Source organism: Schistocerca piceifrons, chromosome 5, assembly GCF_021461385.2.
Source record: "Schistocerca piceifrons isolate TAMUIC-IGC-003096 chromosome 5, iqSchPice1.1, whole genome shotgun sequence".
Lineage (NCBI taxonomy): Eukaryota > Metazoa > Arthropoda > Insecta > Orthoptera > Acrididae > Schistocerca > Schistocerca piceifrons.
This window is the reverse complement of record NC_060142.1, coordinates 62255873-62273598: the sequence shown is the minus strand read 5'-3', so window position 1 is coordinate 62273598 and position 17726 is coordinate 62255873. Positions and strand designations below refer to the sequence as shown.

Sequence of the window (17726 nt, the reverse complement as noted above, 5' to 3'; positions counted from 1 at the left end):
AATTCCATGTGAGCTTTTATTCTTGAGAGAGTTTATTATCTTCCTAATTTCAGGAGGAGAGGTGTGTGGAATTTCAATTGTATCAAATGGTGTGGGTAAGGCCTCGTCCATTAACTTCCTTGCTTCTTCTAATGAACATTTAGATCCTATTTTCTCTACAACATTTAAAAGATAATTATTCAAAATGCTTTCGACTTCCAGCTTGTTGTTTATCAAGTTTCCATTCGCTTTGATGGTGATGCCGTCATCCTGTACTCTTGGTTGCCCTGTCTCCCTTGTAATAATATTCCAAATTGTTTTGATTTTGTTATCAGACATGATGCACATGCTTCTGGACTATTTAATAACCTTTCTTAATGTAGCACACTAGTTTTTATAATATTTGGCTGTTTCTGGGTCATTACTCTTTCTTGTTGTTAGATGCAGTTACCTTTTGTGGTTACAAGATATTTTTATTCCCTTAGTAAGCCAAGGTTTTTTTGCATGGTTTCTTATAATTAGATTTAACTACTTTCTTGGGCAAACAGTTTTCAAATTCTCTTACAAGTGTATCATGAAATAAGTTATATTTTAAATTAGCATCTGGTTCCTTGTACACCTCATCTCAGTCTAACTGCTGAAGATTTTCTCTGAAATTTCTAATTGTTGGGTCATTAATTGAACGCACAACTTTGGAGGGTAGTTTTGAATTACTGAATGGAGCTGTGTCATATACTGTAACTAGCTGAGCATCATGATCAGAAAGGCCATTCTCAACAGGACAAGAATTTATGTTTTTAAACCTGTCTTGGTCTATAAAAGTGTTATCTATCAATGTGCTGCTGTCCTTTACTACCCGAGTAGGAAAATTAATGACAGATGTCAAATTGAAAGAATCGAACAAGACTTCAAGGTCATTCTTCCTATTACACTCTTTCAGTGAATCAACACTGACATTCCCACAAATAATAATTTGCTTTCCTCTATCTGACAGATAGCGCAACAAGGCATCCAAGTTTTCCAAGAATAAATGAAAGTTTCCTGAAGGGGACCTATATACTGTTACAATTATAAAAGAGCCCTCCTTCAGTTTAAGCTGACAGGCACATGCTTCTATATGCTGCTGTAGACAAAACTTTTTAGTATCTAAGCTTTCTACACAGTGATAACTTTTGACATATATGGCAACTCCTCCTCTCACCTTATTCTTCTACTCATACGTGCAGCTAGTTTATAACCACTGATATTTACCTTTTCCATATCAGACACACTGTAATGCTCAGATAGACATAGTATATCTATTACATTATAAGATTCAATGTTATCTAAACAAACCAGGAGCTCATCTACTTTATTCTTCAATCCCAGGATATTTTGGTGAAAAATGGTAACATTATTTTTTACTTTACTTTTGTGAGAATCTACTTTTTTCTTTAATCCAACAATATTTTGGTTAAATATGGTAACATCATTATTTACTTCCCTGTTGTGAGAATTGTGTGTTTTGGACCTCTTTAGCACCTGCCTGCCTGAACTTCTCATTGGACACTGATATTAGTCTAAAAAAGAGGTACATCTATGAGTACTAGCGTCCCCCCTTATGGATTTCCCTAACAACCCTGCCAGTTTACCCTTCCCTTTCCTATTGAGACAAATTCAGTTTAGAGAGAAGATAAAAGCTTAGTATTGTGGGTAAAATTCATAAGTTGCCCTTCTGCTAAAGTGATTCACAGCCAACAAATACAGGTGACCTGATTCACAGTGATTTGTGTGTCCTTATGCAAGTTAATTCGATTGGTGGTTCTTAGGACTTTCTTTTTTAAAAAATGACTTTTTCCTTTGGCGAACTGAGTATTTCTTAAAACATTTATCTGAAGTGGCTAAAGAACTGGAAAATTTCTTAAAGATCAGTGAAAGCAAACTGAGCAAGTGATCAGAACTGATAAGTGACTAGAATTAATTAATGCAGAATCAAGGGATAATGCATAAAAACAGTGGCCTACAGCCCCCAAGTGCAGCTGAATGTGAGAACAGAACTTTGGTGGAGACTGCAAGGACAATAAATGCTTCATCCAAGGGAACTGCAAACATGATTATGGGTTGAAGCCACAAACGTGGTTACTTTTATTTTGAATACAACTAGCACAAACACTGTCTATCTCAAATCACCTTATAAATTATGAACTGGATTGAACTGCCATGGTCAAACTGAGAATATTAGAAAGATGATTTACACACTTCTCAAATGCTAGACAGCACAAATGGGATTCCAAAGATGTAAAAGATTTTCTGGTTGGATATGATAAGAGGTGAAAGGGTATTGTGTTCCCTTGTGAAGATAAAATTCAACTAGATTATTCAGGGTGTATATGTGGACAAGGAAAAAAAATTCCCGGATTTTTCCCAGATTTCCCGATTAAAAATACACTTTCTCCCGGGTGAAAAGACACTTTTTCCGTGTTAAGTGACAATATATTTTCCCTGTGAAACTTATCGATCCTTTGAATGGTTATGGGTTTATACATGGCCGTTGAATTTCCCAGCCGGAAAATATCTTTGATGTGCAGCAACATGTACGGTGCGTATTTTCGTATTACGAAAGTATACCATGGAATTCCACCAAACACTACATGTTACTTTCGAATCATTGAAATCGAGATTGCGATGCGCTTTTGTAAGCTAGTTATTGCTCATGTCACATGATTTCGCCAGCCGATGACAGCGGATATTCAGAGCATAGGACACGTGATGTAGTCAGCCAACAGCAACGTCACTGTTAAGTAGCACGAACACACAAACAGGGAAAGTTAATAGTTTAAATTAATATACATAGTGTTGCTACAAGAAAAGCAAAGCGTTCACATATAATATTGGTCTCTGAGGTTAATAGGCTACAACAGAAGCTAAGCTTTCACATATAATGTTGGTCTTTTTTGTGCGTGCGACACTTTAAGATATATCACACAAAATTGCCAGCAAAATTTTTAATAATTACATAAATGACTGATCTTCAGGGTTTGAAATTCTTCTAAATGGCTCGTCATCAAAGAGTTGATTTTTAAATGAGAGTCAAACGCTCTATGATTTAATAAATTCATGGTACATTCTCGCACATAGTTCAACTTATGTAAAAGGATATTTACTTTGAAAGTAACGCTTTTCAAACCACCATTCGCAATAGTTTCGCGCAACGTCTTAGAAATAGGTTCATTTCCGCAGTTGCCAGAGAGTGCAGATAACAGGTGCCATCACGCTTGCGCAGCTACCACGGCGTAGAAAGCCCTTATGTACGTACATGTAAAACATTGAAAGGTCATACATTATGTCATAAAAGAAACAAGACATCACAGGATACTCCAAGAGCATCGGAATTTCGTGAACCATACTAAAATGTGCAAATTTAAAATGCACACTTAAAGTGCACATTCGTATATCCAGATTCCCAGTGAAGTAGACCTCGACCTTACATTAAGCTTTTCAGTGTGGTTTTCGGGATGTAAATTTTCTTGGAGCACCAGTACTGTATTATATCATGTTTGGTTCTTTATTATGGCATAATGCCATACGTGCTAGAAGATGAAAACGTGCACTAATTAGTGAATGTGTTTTAATTCATTTGATAGCGCCTGGCCACAGATATCCGTTTTGTTTTCATTTGACGTAAGAGTAAAGGGAGGAGAAACAGCAAAATCACTAAACGTAAACATGGCTCACGTGGAGACTACCCACTAAACTCAGACACATATGTGTTCGAGGAAATGTAAAACATGTTGCTTGGTCTTAAGTGTGCCAAAGTGCAGTGTCATGCCTCTTTAGACAGCATTCTTCTATCGCACGTCACTATATTTCTTTCCGTGGAATTTAAACATGTATATTTAGTAAAGGATGCCATCAAACTATATTCAGGACAGTGGAAATTGAAATGTCCTGTGGTGCCTCTTCTGCTCCCATTCGGCCGGTTGACAGCCTGGCCCTCTTTCTTTCTTTTTCTTTTTTTTTTTTAAAACCTAGCGATTAATAGCGGATGGGATTATTTGTAGTCGTGAGAACAAGAGCTCTTCAGAAAATATGCACTCTTTATTGCCTATTAGTTAATAATTTGCTGTTTTGTGTGACAAAAAATTAAATATAGGATACATAAAACCAATAAAGACAAGAGACAAGCAAGAAAGTACACATTTCTTCAATTCTTAGCTCCTTGCCCTTTTTTCTCTCTAATCTTGCTACAGCTTTACGTGGCGTGGTTTCGTTTCTGCAAAAGAATCTATTACCTCATCAAAGTTCGTCAAACGTTTTGCTACATGAAAAATCGCAATGTCGTTATCTAATACTGAAAATGCTGTTAACACAAATATTACCCAAGACTGTTGTGGTTTCTCGATCTGATTATGTCTATTTTGTCACTGTCTGCTACATAAAACAAAATAGGCCTTTCTAATATTGCAGAAATTTTGTAACACACACCAAATAAACGAGACTGCTTTGGCACAAATGGCCATTTTTATAACAAGACAGAATATAATTCACGAAGTACCAATATCAAATGCCTATTAGGCCTACTACAAACAAAAAGCTTAATGTTAGGAAGCAGTTTAATATTTCATTCACACGCACCAGTTTTTCAAGCATGAGATCGAAAAGTAGTATTATGAAATTGTTATATAAATTTGGAATTGTCTTATTCTTCCATAATTTGTATAATGTCCCCATTTCTTCTCCTTCTTGTCATCACCAATTGTGTAGCTATTCCTGTCACAGTCAAAATTTGTTCACCGATTAACTTCACTAACCCTGCTAGAATCACAGGTTTAGTTATCCCGCGATTATTCTCCGATTAGGTGTTGTTACGTACTCGTACAACACGTTTTCCGCATTACTTCCAGAATAGAACTCATGCGGCTGCTAGCTGGGGACTGTACAACTGGTTGTTACTAGTGTAGCGATCTGGCCAAAAATTTTCTGTCAAAATTTCATTTTCTTGGATACACCGATGAGACAATATGTAATCTTTCTCACCCGTTATTCCTGTTAGTCGTTACTTCCATTCTGGTAGTCTGAATCTAAGGATTTCGCTAGTAATTATAACAACGCTGATCATTTGCAAACCCAATCAACCACATAATCAGACGGCAATTGGCATTCATCCGTTTGGCTTTACTCCTCTCAACTCGTGTAGCCCCGTCCCCTTTTGTCTGGGAAAAGTTTATTTCTAGATGCGACGAGGATGTGTTCAAAAATGTTCAAAAACCAACAGGGTTGCGTTTCAGAATCATATGAATAATCGATAGACCAACGTGCGCTGGATTCTAAGCGCTTTGTGAAACAAGTTTTTTTCCCCACGCGAATATGAATTTGGCGCCCCCTTTTCCCAGTAGCATCTAGCTGCTTGCTGCGACTGCTTGCACAGCCAACGACCACATTCCTGTTGCCAGAAGTGGGACAATCTACTGCTCAAACGCGACTCAAATGCGCATGCGCACTAGTCTGCTCGTAACTGCTAAAACGAATCTCATGTAAACAGTTGTGATTTCACGCTCATCGGAGGCAAGCATAGTCTTCCTAAACCCTTTGACACATTTTGCTGTTGGCACACGCTTGCATGAGCGCTGTGTGTCGTTGTTGTATATGGCACATTTCCTTTGCATTTAAGTTATTTTCGTTTTCTTCTCTCATTTATGTTTTATTGTTGAAGAATTATTCTGCAGTAGCAGGATACAGTAATATCCTTTGTCAGAGTACTGGTTCTTACCAGTGAATGTAAAAAAAAAAAAAATTAACTCAAAACTAAAACAAGGAAAAATCCCTGGAATTCTAAAAAATTCCAGGGTTTTTTCCGGTTTTCTCCCGGATGAAAATACTCCCGGGTTTTTCCTGGATCTCCCGGTTGTCCCGGGTCGCATACACCCTGTTATTATGTTGCTTTTGTGAACAAATTGTACAAGAACTGTCAAGCTGAGAAAATTATCAATAAAGAAGATGAAGCATTCTTAATATCTGAAACCACTGACTAACTCATAAAGAAAGCCTGAATCAGGCAGAAGAAGAATCTGAAGGAGAACCACATTCTGAAAACTTCTTTACTAAAAGGAATGTCAATGAAGACTTCTCAGAACCTGTGAATCAAATAGGAAGAAACCTACGAGAGAGGACAAACATCAAAAAGCCCATTAGATATGCCAACTGCAATGTAAACTCTGCACAAGTGATACAGTGTTATGAACCCATCTCATACCAAGATGCAATGGACTAAGACAACTCAAAAAATACGAAATTGGCCATACACGAAGAAATGATTCACTTAATCTTAACAAAACTATGATCGTAACTGAACCCCAAAAAACCAAGAAATACGTGACAATAGACATGTATTCCAAATGAAGGGGAAAACAGATGGAACTGTGGATAGATTTAAAACTTGACTTGGTGTTAGATAATTTCGAAAGAGGCTTGGCATGGACTATTCTGAAACTTTCAGCCCAATGGTACGATGTGACTCCATAAGAATAATCTTCTCCATCACAGCATCCTAAGATATGGACATGTGACTGCTTGATATTGAAACTGACCTTAATGCAGTGAAGTCAATACCTAGAAACACAGGGTGGTCAGAAATAGTCCGGAAAGCTTGTAGGGTGTTGCAGGGAAGATTGTGCTGAGTGATCATTTTTAAGAAAAGATTTGTTACACTAGGCCATTTCTGAGTGTTTAGCTTTGAGGTTCTAGGCCATTTCTGAGTGTTTAGCATTGAATTTAGCCTGTCATGTCACTGTGCATGCAAATTCAGCCAGCTTGCCAGATACAATTAGTGTCAGCTGTTCTCATAGCATAAATGACAGGTCATGAGACAGCTGAATCTTTGACTTGGGCTCAGTCCTTACTATCGTTCCATGTCCAATTTTTGTATCACTCTCTTGTTCAGTTTTAGGAAACCAAATGAAGAGCATACTTAGTGACACTGTTTCTGAGAGGACACTTGAATTTGCACACACAGTGGTTTGATTGCCTAACTTCAATGCAAAATAACTTGGAAACAGTATAATGTACTGAATTTTTTCCTTAACAATTATTTCCCAGCACAACCTACTCTGCAACACCCTTACAGATTTTCAGCCTGTTTCTGACTACCCTGCACATGAGAATGGTACCAAAAGAATATGCAAGCTGAAGAAAAGTATGCATGGACTCAAACAAGCATCTAGTGTATAGAATCAACAATTCACCAGTGTACTAAACAAATTCGGCCAGATGGCTATAGATGTAGATTCCTGCATTTCTGTGAATGGCCACCCTAGCTATTCACACTAATAATGGTCTGGTTCTACCAGAATCTAGAGAAGTCATCAATCTGTTGCTGAATAATTTGGAGTAGGGATCTGATGTAACTAACTCAGTTTGCAAACAGAGCAGTTTCAAGATAGCTCTGTCTTCATAAATCATTAAGCATGTGTGGGGGCTATGCTGGAAGAGTACAACATGGCAAATGTAAATGGTGTGGCAATACCTGCTGATTGTGGTCAAGAGTACCCTGAGCTGAGACTCAGTTCGAAAAATTATCAATGCACCATACAGCTAGATTTAACATTACTTTTGCACTGTACAAAGCAAGTCAGCACCTCAGAAAACCAGAATAAGACACTCTGGAAAGTTGAGAAGAGAACTTTAAACTACCTAAAGGTAACAGTCTCTTACAGCTTATATTACTCAAGAAGTTGGGGTAATTGTTTGTCTGTTCTAAATGATTCAGACTATGCAGGGGTTTGTTTGTACTTGGAAATAAACCACAGGTTTTGTTGTTAAACTTGGTGAAGTTACTACAACTTGGATCTCACAGAGTCAGAAGGTGGTAGGTAGCCTTGTCAGCAACAGAAACAGAATGTGTAGCTTCCTGTCAAGCTGTAAAATAAACCATGTGCATCCAGTCAATTTTGAAAAATATTAAGAGGCTAAAAGAATAACTACCACCCTGTGCATGGGCTGTCAAAGTGCCATCTAGTTGCTCAAGAACCTTGAGCATCATTAGTGAACAAAATTCAATGATGGGAAGTATCACTTTATACAAGGAAAATTCACCTTGGGCATCTTCAACCAGGAACATGTCAGCTCTGCAGGTCAGCAAGCAGATATTCTCATCAAGCCAGTCAGCAGGAGCAACTTCGATAAACTAAGTCAGCTACTTTCTGTTGTCAATATTTAACATATTAGACACAAAAGACAATGAAAGTGTTAAACATTGGTCAAGGGTGTGTTTAATAATCAATTTAAAATGTTTTGTTTGTTTCTCTGATAGTCGTAAACAGTGTTACACTTTTACAGTCGTATTTGGCACAGTGTCAAGTTGTTTACACTGTTCTGCAATCTGGGAGTTACACAATGAACTCAGTGTGGTACAGAGACCGCCTTCTTCTTGTGATGTGTGTGCGTTATTAATCACATTTTTTAATCCATTTAGTGAATAAAGCATACTCATTATTCTACAGTGAGAATCAGTGCTGTTTACTGTGACTCCTTTATCAGTGATAACGATTTCTTGGATTTCCCTACAACTATCTTTTATGGAAAGCAAATGTCAGATGCAACCAATGCAATGTTTAAAATAAGTTCTTCCTCCACTCCATAGAAATGTTTTAATCCATCATGTATTGTATTTAGAAACACTGATTTACCTCTCACATGAACTGAGTAAACAATTTCATCTTTCCCATGCTGGTTCTCCACTGAGCATGTATAATTCCCTTCATCAGTGCGCTGAATATCTTTTATTACAAGGGAACCATTCTTGTTTACCTGCAACATACATCAAAACAAAGTTCAGTAATAGATGTAGGTGGGTTTAAACAATGAACATTTGTTGTTAAGTTTACCTGCTTCCTTCCATTTGGTTCTAATACTTTGTCATACACACGCCACGTAAACTGAGGAGTAGGAGCACCAACTTTCCTACATGGAAGATTTATATCTTGCTTCCAAGGAGTGATAATTGTACGACTGAATGAAACTATCCGTGCTGGGACTGCAACAAAAACATTGCCTTATTGTAAGTTAGTACAGCTATGGAACCATGTCAGTGATGCAGTTTTTATTGCTAATAAAATAGCAGCTCTAAGTAAATGTCTTATGTGGGCAGTCACACTTGAGCACATAACTAATGTAAGGTTAAGATGTGCTTGTACTTCAGCACTTAAGTTGTAAACATGTGAACATAACAAAAATCACTAGATGATTTAGATAGTGATCATGAAACATTTCATACAGTCATCCACAGAAGCAAAGTTTTCTGCACCAGAATACTAAAATGATTCTCAGAAATGTTTTAAAAAACTGATACTGGCAAATTTTAATTTATAAGCAAATGCAGTTGTTCTTTAGTATAGAAAGTACATTCCATACAGAAACCATAGACAACTGTTAAAATGGCTGCTGCTTATATTCAATCAAGTACTTTTCATACAACGTGTTTTGCATTTAACAGCTAAAAATAATATTCAGACTTATTAAACATGATCAAAAGCAAGTTCTACAAAGGCTTCAAAGGGTTAATGTCAGATACATGGGTACATATATATTCAACAACCTGCCACAGCAAAATTAAATATGATATAGAAAATGTAGTAGACTTTAAGACTGAATGAAAGAACTTTTTGTTGGGCCTCCATTGAAGAGTATCTTCACAAAAACTCTTAAAAAACTTAGAGTTTTAGGTTATTTAATTTTTAGGTTATTTTATAATTAAAATTAGCAACGTAATACAATACTCTTTCATAATGTTACGTCATTTCACAGTATTGCTCTCAAATGAAGTAAAATGTACATTTTTGACTTCTTCCCACGTCCCAGAGATGAAGTTTCACCTTTGTCTACTCTCACTTCTGTAAAGTTTGGAAGGTAGGAGACGAGATACTGGCAGAAGTGAATCTGTGAGGACCAGGCGTGAGTCGTGCTTCGGTAGCTCAGATGGTAGAGCACTTGCCCGCGAAAGGCAAAGGTCCCGAGTTCGAGTCTCGTTGGGCACACAGTTTTAATCTGCCAGGAAGTTTCATATCAGCGCACACTCCGCTGCAGAGTGAAAGTCTCATTCTGGAATTCCTACTGTTGTCTGTTGGCACAATGATGACAGACAAAGATTCACCAGCCAACTTACAGATGGCATTGTCACTGAGTATGTCCAGAACCTCCCATAGGGTACCCCCAATAGTGAGTTCTGTGGGCAGTCCCATTGATTATGAGCTGGTATTAAGGAATGACCATAAGCCGACAGTACCAGTGCAGTGTTAATAACTTATTGTCCTGTTAGTATTGTGTATGACTGTGACTTGTCTGGAACTTTTTATGTATGGGTTGTGTATTGAGCACTGGTTGCTTGCTATTGTTGTAGCTTGGTACTGAATGGCTTATGAGAGTTTCAGACCATGCTTGTATTACTGATAACTATGTGATGGCTGGTCACTGGTTGAATCTGTGTGTAGCATTTCTTGGGAATAAGCCACTGACATTAATAAAGTTAGTTTCATCTACAGTACAAAAATGAACATATTGTCTGTGATGTTTTATTTGTTATAAGGTTTACACTTACCCTTGTTAGATGGTGTTATTGTTACAACTCTAGTACTTTCACCTTCACCAACTGCAGTTGATGCTGTTACCCAAAACTGATATGTGGCACCTTCCTTTAGTTTATCCGTTTCATGGACTTCGTTCTGTGGATTTAGAATTCGTTTGTGGGTTCCTTCCTAGAATATTAATTTTTTTCCATGGTTAAACAACAAGTGACACTAATCTCTATCAAATTATAGACATCAATTAAGTGTTTATAATATTTCACTACCCAATAATTTGGATCTAAATACTGAAAGTGAACACATAATGGAAAACTGGTGCTTCCTTTTTTCTGGAAATAGTGAAATACAAGAAGAACAAATCATATTATAAGTATACGATGCACAGTTCATCAGAAAAATTCAAATTTATAGCTGAAATACACTTTTAACTTGTATATAACCACTAAAGCAGTTACAGAGGATGCAGAAAGCGTAAATATCCCATCCAGTCCAGCTGTCTGTCCATTGTTGTAGGATATTAGTTGAGTTTATGTTCTCAGTCACTTGTCTCAGTATCTGTCATTTTGGTTCAGTTTACACCTCATTCTCTGATCATGGACAGAGGTTTTTGTTCAGTAGCTATGAAGTTTCTTTTTCATATGCATATCTGATTGGTAAATTTATTCACATGGTGTCATTAAAATTCCCAATGTTTTGAACAGACCTTTACAGTGAGCTTGTTATTATTGTTGTTTTTATTTTTATGCTCCTGTTTATTATTACTTTATATTTAAATTACTGGAGACAGTTGGGCAAGGTTGACTTAATCTATTTGTTTACTTTTCAAATGAACTTTGCACCAGCCACAATGTAGCCTCATTGTGAATGCTGTTCTCAGGGAAAACACGAATAAGCTGCTCATCATAAGTAGCTAGAAATTGTCCTGACTGCTGTCAATGAGATTGAAAGCTGTGGCGAACAGACATTTTATGCAAATTTTTGAGACTTGTGTGCCAAAGATACCAAAGACACCTCAAGCACTATCTTCTCTTGTGGATACTGTCTCCTCTGCAGGAAATAAATGAACTCTACATCTACATCTACATCCATACTCCGCAAGCCATCTGACGGTGTGTGGCGGAATACTCACTTAACTGTGACTGTCAGTGGTAGATCTAGTGCAGAGGACACGGGGACAAGGGAGAACTTAGGCTACTACACTCACACTCCTTAGCAACAGGTATTTAGGTGCTGTCTCCCACTAAAACTGAAACTGAGACAGTGTGACATGCTTCAAATGTTGGGAAACCTGCTATATCCCGTGTCAGGAGAAATCATGTGCAAAAGGGCAAGCATCTGTTAATTGTTGGCAGTTCAGACAAATGGCAAATTATGGTGCCTCTTAGGGAAATGACACCCAGTTTGTGGCACTGTTGGAACAAATGGTGTTGATGTTCTAATGCTTTAGACAATAAGATGCAATGTGCAGCTGGTCAGCAAGTCATTTCTGATAGGACAGTACAACTTCATCAAAAGAGTGACTATTTGAATAGTGAAGCCCACTGTTTGCTTTTGTTTTTAACTAAATCTTTTTAGGAACTTTTTAATTTTCAGATTGATTGAATCTGGAATACTATTAATGATTGGCTTCATAACGACAAATATGAAATTAGCACCATATATGAAAATAAATTTTTGAAGTTCAGTAATAGGGTCACTTCTAACAATGGCAATGTAACTGACTACAATGTGAAGCATCAGTTTTATGATAGAGTGCTTAACAAAATGGACGTTACTTTCACACAGGCTTATACTTTCACACAGGCTTAAGTACAGTCAACCATCTTGACTTAATAAGGTGCCTGTGAGTTGTAGCCTTATTGTCGATCTTAAAGTTGGTTAGGAATCTCTTAAGCTGGATAAGGTCAATGAAGTCAAAACTGAATGTGAATGCAACAACATAATAGATAAAGAACTTCCACAGCAATCTGATGTTTACTCTGCTGAACAGGGATTAGTAAGAAGTATTAATTGTAAGCTGAAAGAAAATGATGCTTTAATTTACAAAAGTGATAAAGATAATATTGTTGTCATTGCTTGTAAAAAAAAAAAAAAAAAAAAAAAAAAAAAAAAAAAAAAAAAAAAAAAAAAAAGGAGTATACTGACGAAACTGTAAAGTTTTTTGAGGATAATAATATTGTTGAGGCTACAGTATATCCAACTGCGGATCTATAAAAAGATATTTGGCAAGTTTTGTCTAACACAAAGAGTTTGTTCACCAATTTTCAAAAAACATGGCTTATAAAGAAGTATCTGAAGCCACCTGCACTCAAAAATCAGTTCAAGTTTCACAAACAGGGTCATCTGGTTCATCCTGTGGTGAATGGGATAGGTAGTGTCCATACACATTGGCTAGGCCTCTTCATTATAAAATTAAAGATTCGTTTGTATTTGAACAAAACTTTTCTGTTACAAATAGTAAAGATTATAGTGCACAGCTAATACCAGTTTGGTCTCATTTGACATTGTCAGTCTGTATACTAATGTTCCTGAAGAGCTATAGCTCTCCTTGAGAGAAACTATACTACAACATAAAAAATGAGTAAAATAGAGACTGTTGAACTCATCAGTTTACTGAAATTTGCTCTTGAATATAAGTATTTCACATTCAATGGAAAAATGTATATTCAACCTTACCGTTTGGCTAGGAGGAGTTCATCTGGTGGCATTTTGGCTGTCTTCATCAACATACTTGGAAGAACATTCTTCAATTGCAATTTGGAACTACATCAAAAAATTTGATTTTATGTGAGATACGTTGACAATATTATCATTGCTTTTGATGATAATGATGACAAGCTGGAGATTTTTTTCAATTCACTTAATAACTTCCATTAGAAAATTTGCATTATGAAAGAACTTCAAAAAGAAAAAAGGGGAACTAAATTTTCTTGATTTAATAATTTCCGTAGAAAATGATTCTTTCAGTTTCACAATCTTCCATAAGCGAACTTATTCAGACAGTATTATCCCCACTGATTGGATGTATCCAAAAGCTCATAAACTAGAACTTTTTCATTCCTCTATACACCTTCTTGTAAGTACTCCTTTATTGCCTGCCTGCCTTTATTGCCAGCTAAATGAGTTTTATGTCACTGGATCAATCACAGTCAACAAGTGGTATGACCAGAGCATGGCAGATTACATCTTCAGAAAGAAAACCTCTCAAAAATGTTTGACATTGAGCAATGACTTTTCTTCTCACAATAAGAAACTCATATGCATTTCCTTCTTAGGAAATGTTTCTTATAGGATTAAATGCCATCTAGTGAATAAGTATAACTGTAGTGTCTCTTTTCTACAATCAACAGTTTGCAGAGAACACCTTTGTGTACAGTGAAAAATACTGGCAACTTATTTTCCAGTTGAGGTATCTATGAATTAACCTGCAATAATTGCCCATGCTATTACACTGGTAAACAGGCAGAGCTTTGAGGACAAAATATAAAGAACATATGTTAGGAAAGAAAGGAGCAAACATACAAAACTCTACGTTTGCTGAACATCTACTGTTCACCAATCACACTCCGAAAAGGTGCAGGATGGACCTTTGGGTACAATTAAATATCTATACACATCCAGAGCACAGAGATGGGAATTTACTAAATGATCAGCTGCAACTCAATGACTTCAAACCCACACTGTTCACAAAAACATCTTCATATGACTGCTGGTAGCCTTTGCGAATTGTTCATTTCTTCAAATAAAGTTCCACAATTTTTCTGCATACAGTTTTGTTCATTAGTTTATATAGCACTAAGATAGTGATGACACCCATTCTTGTTACATTTGTTACTATAAAGAGACCCATGAATTTTTGCTCATTATTGTCATTATGTTTAATAGCGTTCTTCGTGCTTATGTACTGGCATTATTACTTTTTATATGATGATGTACTGGAGGTCATATAAATCTGTTTACTGTCACTGTGCTTGTAATAATGTACTTTTGCACAGATATCATTATTTGTGATAGTGTACTGATGGTCCTATAAAGGTTCTAATGTATGCTAGTACATTTTATTTTGCATTTTTTTTTCAAAATTTATTTTATACTCATTTAGTTGCATGATTTACTTCTGTAATTCTGTTATTAATTCCAATGTGCTTATAGTTATTGGCTGGTTATGCCACCAAGGATACACATTTATCAGAGCACACAATTTAGGATTTGTTTTCCTGGTGTCCACACACTCCACTCTCCTTCAGTCAGCACATAGCTCTTATTTTTGCCAACAAATTATGTGGAGATGTTACATCACTCTACTGGACTGTTTGCTAATTTGAAGTTTGTAAGTACTACTTTTCCTATGTTGCTATATATCATGTTGTTTGTGACATGCCTACATTTTTTGCAAGTAGTAGTTTCTGTATGACATGAAATATTGGTCCGTGATGCTTTGATTGTAATTTATGTTGTTGCACATATGTACGTTTCTAGTCCTTTTGAAAAAGATGGTTAAAATCCATTGAACCCATGGTTATGGTTGCAACCAGTTGGCTGTACTATTCACCTGCTATACTGAAAATGGGTGGTAGTTATAGTAATTAATTTATGGTCTATAATGGGATTGCTTGAAGAGGAGGCACTGTGATGGGCTAAATCGGAGTCACCATGTTACTAGGGATGACAATAGTCACTTAACTAAGTTTATTATACAATCTCAAGTACTAACCAACAGTAAATGATTAAGGTTTTAGTAATAATGTCTAGGTATGTGTGTGTTTGATGTTCAGATAAGTAAGAGAAAAATGAACCGGTGCCAATGCAGATGCAAGTGACATTCAGCAAAGCAGAAAATTGTTGTTTTCTGTTATCGATGGAAGCTGAGAAGCTGGCTACAAGGAGAGTATATGATAGCCATTTGCAAAAGTCAAAGCTATTGTTAAAAGGGGGTAAAAAGTTTCACTTCTTTGCCTGTGCATGAATGGTTCTGTTTTTTACCACCGGAGTGCAAAAGTTGGTATAGCTGTGAATTATTGATACTAAATGGGAACATATTTGTATTTTTGGTAGTGAATCTGGTCTGAAAGAAGATTCTGGTACCTAACGGGTGAGTCATAAGAGTCTTCTGGTGAGACAACACCACAGACAAAATGTCTGGCCTGTGGGAGACTTTTAGTTTTCTGGTTTACATAGTCTGGATCTGGGAAAACTCATAGTGTAATTCTGAAAGATTAAAGTAACCACTTGTATTAAATAGTTGACTGGATGATGGAATTCTTTCCAAAGAAATTTACGAGTTGAAAATATCTAATTTCTTGAAGTTATGGAATCACTGAACTACTGGGAGTCACTGTTTTTAGTCATTTTGGTATCTAACTGAAATTGAGTCTTCCAGGATATTTGATCTGAAGGCTAGTGGGAGAAGTTATTTGGGAGGAGCCACTGTCTGAAGAGGGAAAACTTAAATAAAAATATGTAGCGGACAGGGATGAAGCAGCGGTGGCGAGTGGGGATGTATCATCAAAAAACTGAATGTAGTGGGAACAAACTGACTTCATGTAAAAGAGTAGTCATGGGAAGTTATATCTCTGACTGCTGGTCAGTGTATATATTTCTTGTCCAGCTGTGTGTATTTTTGTATTCAACAAGCGAATGGGCACCACAAAAATTTGTAAAGATTTTCTACATTAACAAACTGGTGAAACAAAAACTCTTGATAGAAGCTGTTGAGAGGTGAATGCTAAGAATTTCATCGCAAAAGAAAAGGCGTAAGTATTCATGTGATTGCAGACATAATTATTCTGAAGTAAGAAACAGAACAGTCACAGAGTGAAATGTTATGTTAGTTGAAATTTAATCGAGCCTAAAGTTGACAGCCAAACTTTCAAAGACACTGCACACTCTTAAATATAAAAATTTATCATAAAAGTGAAGTAATTGTAGACAAACGAGTCAGCAATTCTAGTTGAATGTATGGAAAGGGAAATTTTGTGCCTGACCTCTCTAATACACATATTAAGTGTACAGTAATTATAGAGGCTTGTTACACTAGGTAGCTGAATGTGTATGGAACACACAGAGCTTTTGTTGTATTAGGTAACTCCCCATGCCAGTCAATGAATAGTAGCTGTAGCAGAATGACTCCCACAGATGAGTCTACTAAAATATTAAATCAACTGCTAAAGCAGTAGCAACAATATCCCAGAATTTGAAGCACTTCTAAAATGCAGTGCAGCTCAAATAATGGTTGGCAGAGAAATCTGGCCAGAACACAAAATTGATAGCACTGGAACTTTTGCGGTAAGTCTATGTTTATTTTGAAAGAACAGGTTAATGGGAAATTGAGATGGTGTATTCCTTTCAATAGACAAGAAAATAAAATCTATAAAGATAAAAACTGAAGCTGCATGTGCGACTGTTTCAGCAAGACTCAGTATCAAGGGCAAGCATAAATTTATAACTGGGTCCTTTTATTGACCACCAGGCTCGTACCTAGATGAAACCAAAAACTTGAGCAATCAGTTGGGATAGTTACAGTTATGTAATGGTGGGTGTGACAAGACACCCTATGAAATAATACTATAATGCTTTATCCAAAAACTACTTAGAACAGATAGTTCAAAAACCCACTCATGATGGAAACATATCAGATCTAATGGCAACAAACATAATTGATCTCTTACAGTATGTCCACATTTTTCCTTTTATCAGTGAACATCACTGGTATTGGCTGTAGCAATAAAGTACAAAGGGCAATGAAACAAGTAGAAAGCTGTCAGGGTTGCCATAAGTTTCCCCAAGTGAAATTCTCTGATATTTTTCTGATTTCCAGACAAGCTTTAGCATTTTCCCTTGACACATTTTGAGATCTCAAGGATAAATTAAGATGTAAGTTGACATTCTGTCTCTGCAGCTATGGTACAAGAAACACTAGTGCAAAAGAAGAAATATCTAATAAAAAACTTGCAAGCTGATGGCATTTCCTGATGTGGGCTGAAGTCTTAAATACTAACATCAACATCTTTTGTAATGTACTGCTTTAGATGGAGAAAGCAAGTCAAATGGTATGTGTGTTTCATTAAGACTACTGATGTTATTTTATTTCAGTAAAATGAAACACATTTGGTGACAAAAATATGCATTCTTTGGAGTCTTAAGACAGATTTAAAATACCTTCACTTATTTCAGAAATAACCTCAGAAAAAA

The 17726-nt window shown here is 36.4% G+C and overlaps 1 protein-coding gene across 1 annotated transcript in view; it reads right to left on the bottom strand.

The window, feature by feature from the left end:
• The window catches only part of LOC124798734 (Down syndrome cell adhesion molecule-like protein Dscam2), a 444553-nt gene that overhangs the window by 75162 nt on the left and 351665 nt on the right, over positions 1 to 17726 (bottom strand). The window contains exons 23-25 of the mRNA XM_047262262.1: positions 10550 to 10706; positions 8841 to 8989; positions 8643 to 8763 (exon numbers count right to left, since the gene is read on the bottom strand). Of these exons, the coding sequence (XP_047118218.1) occupies positions 8643 to 8763; positions 8841 to 8989; positions 10550 to 10706 (427 nt within the window). The remainder of the gene's footprint in view (positions 1 to 8642; positions 8764 to 8840; positions 8990 to 10549; positions 10707 to 17726) is intronic.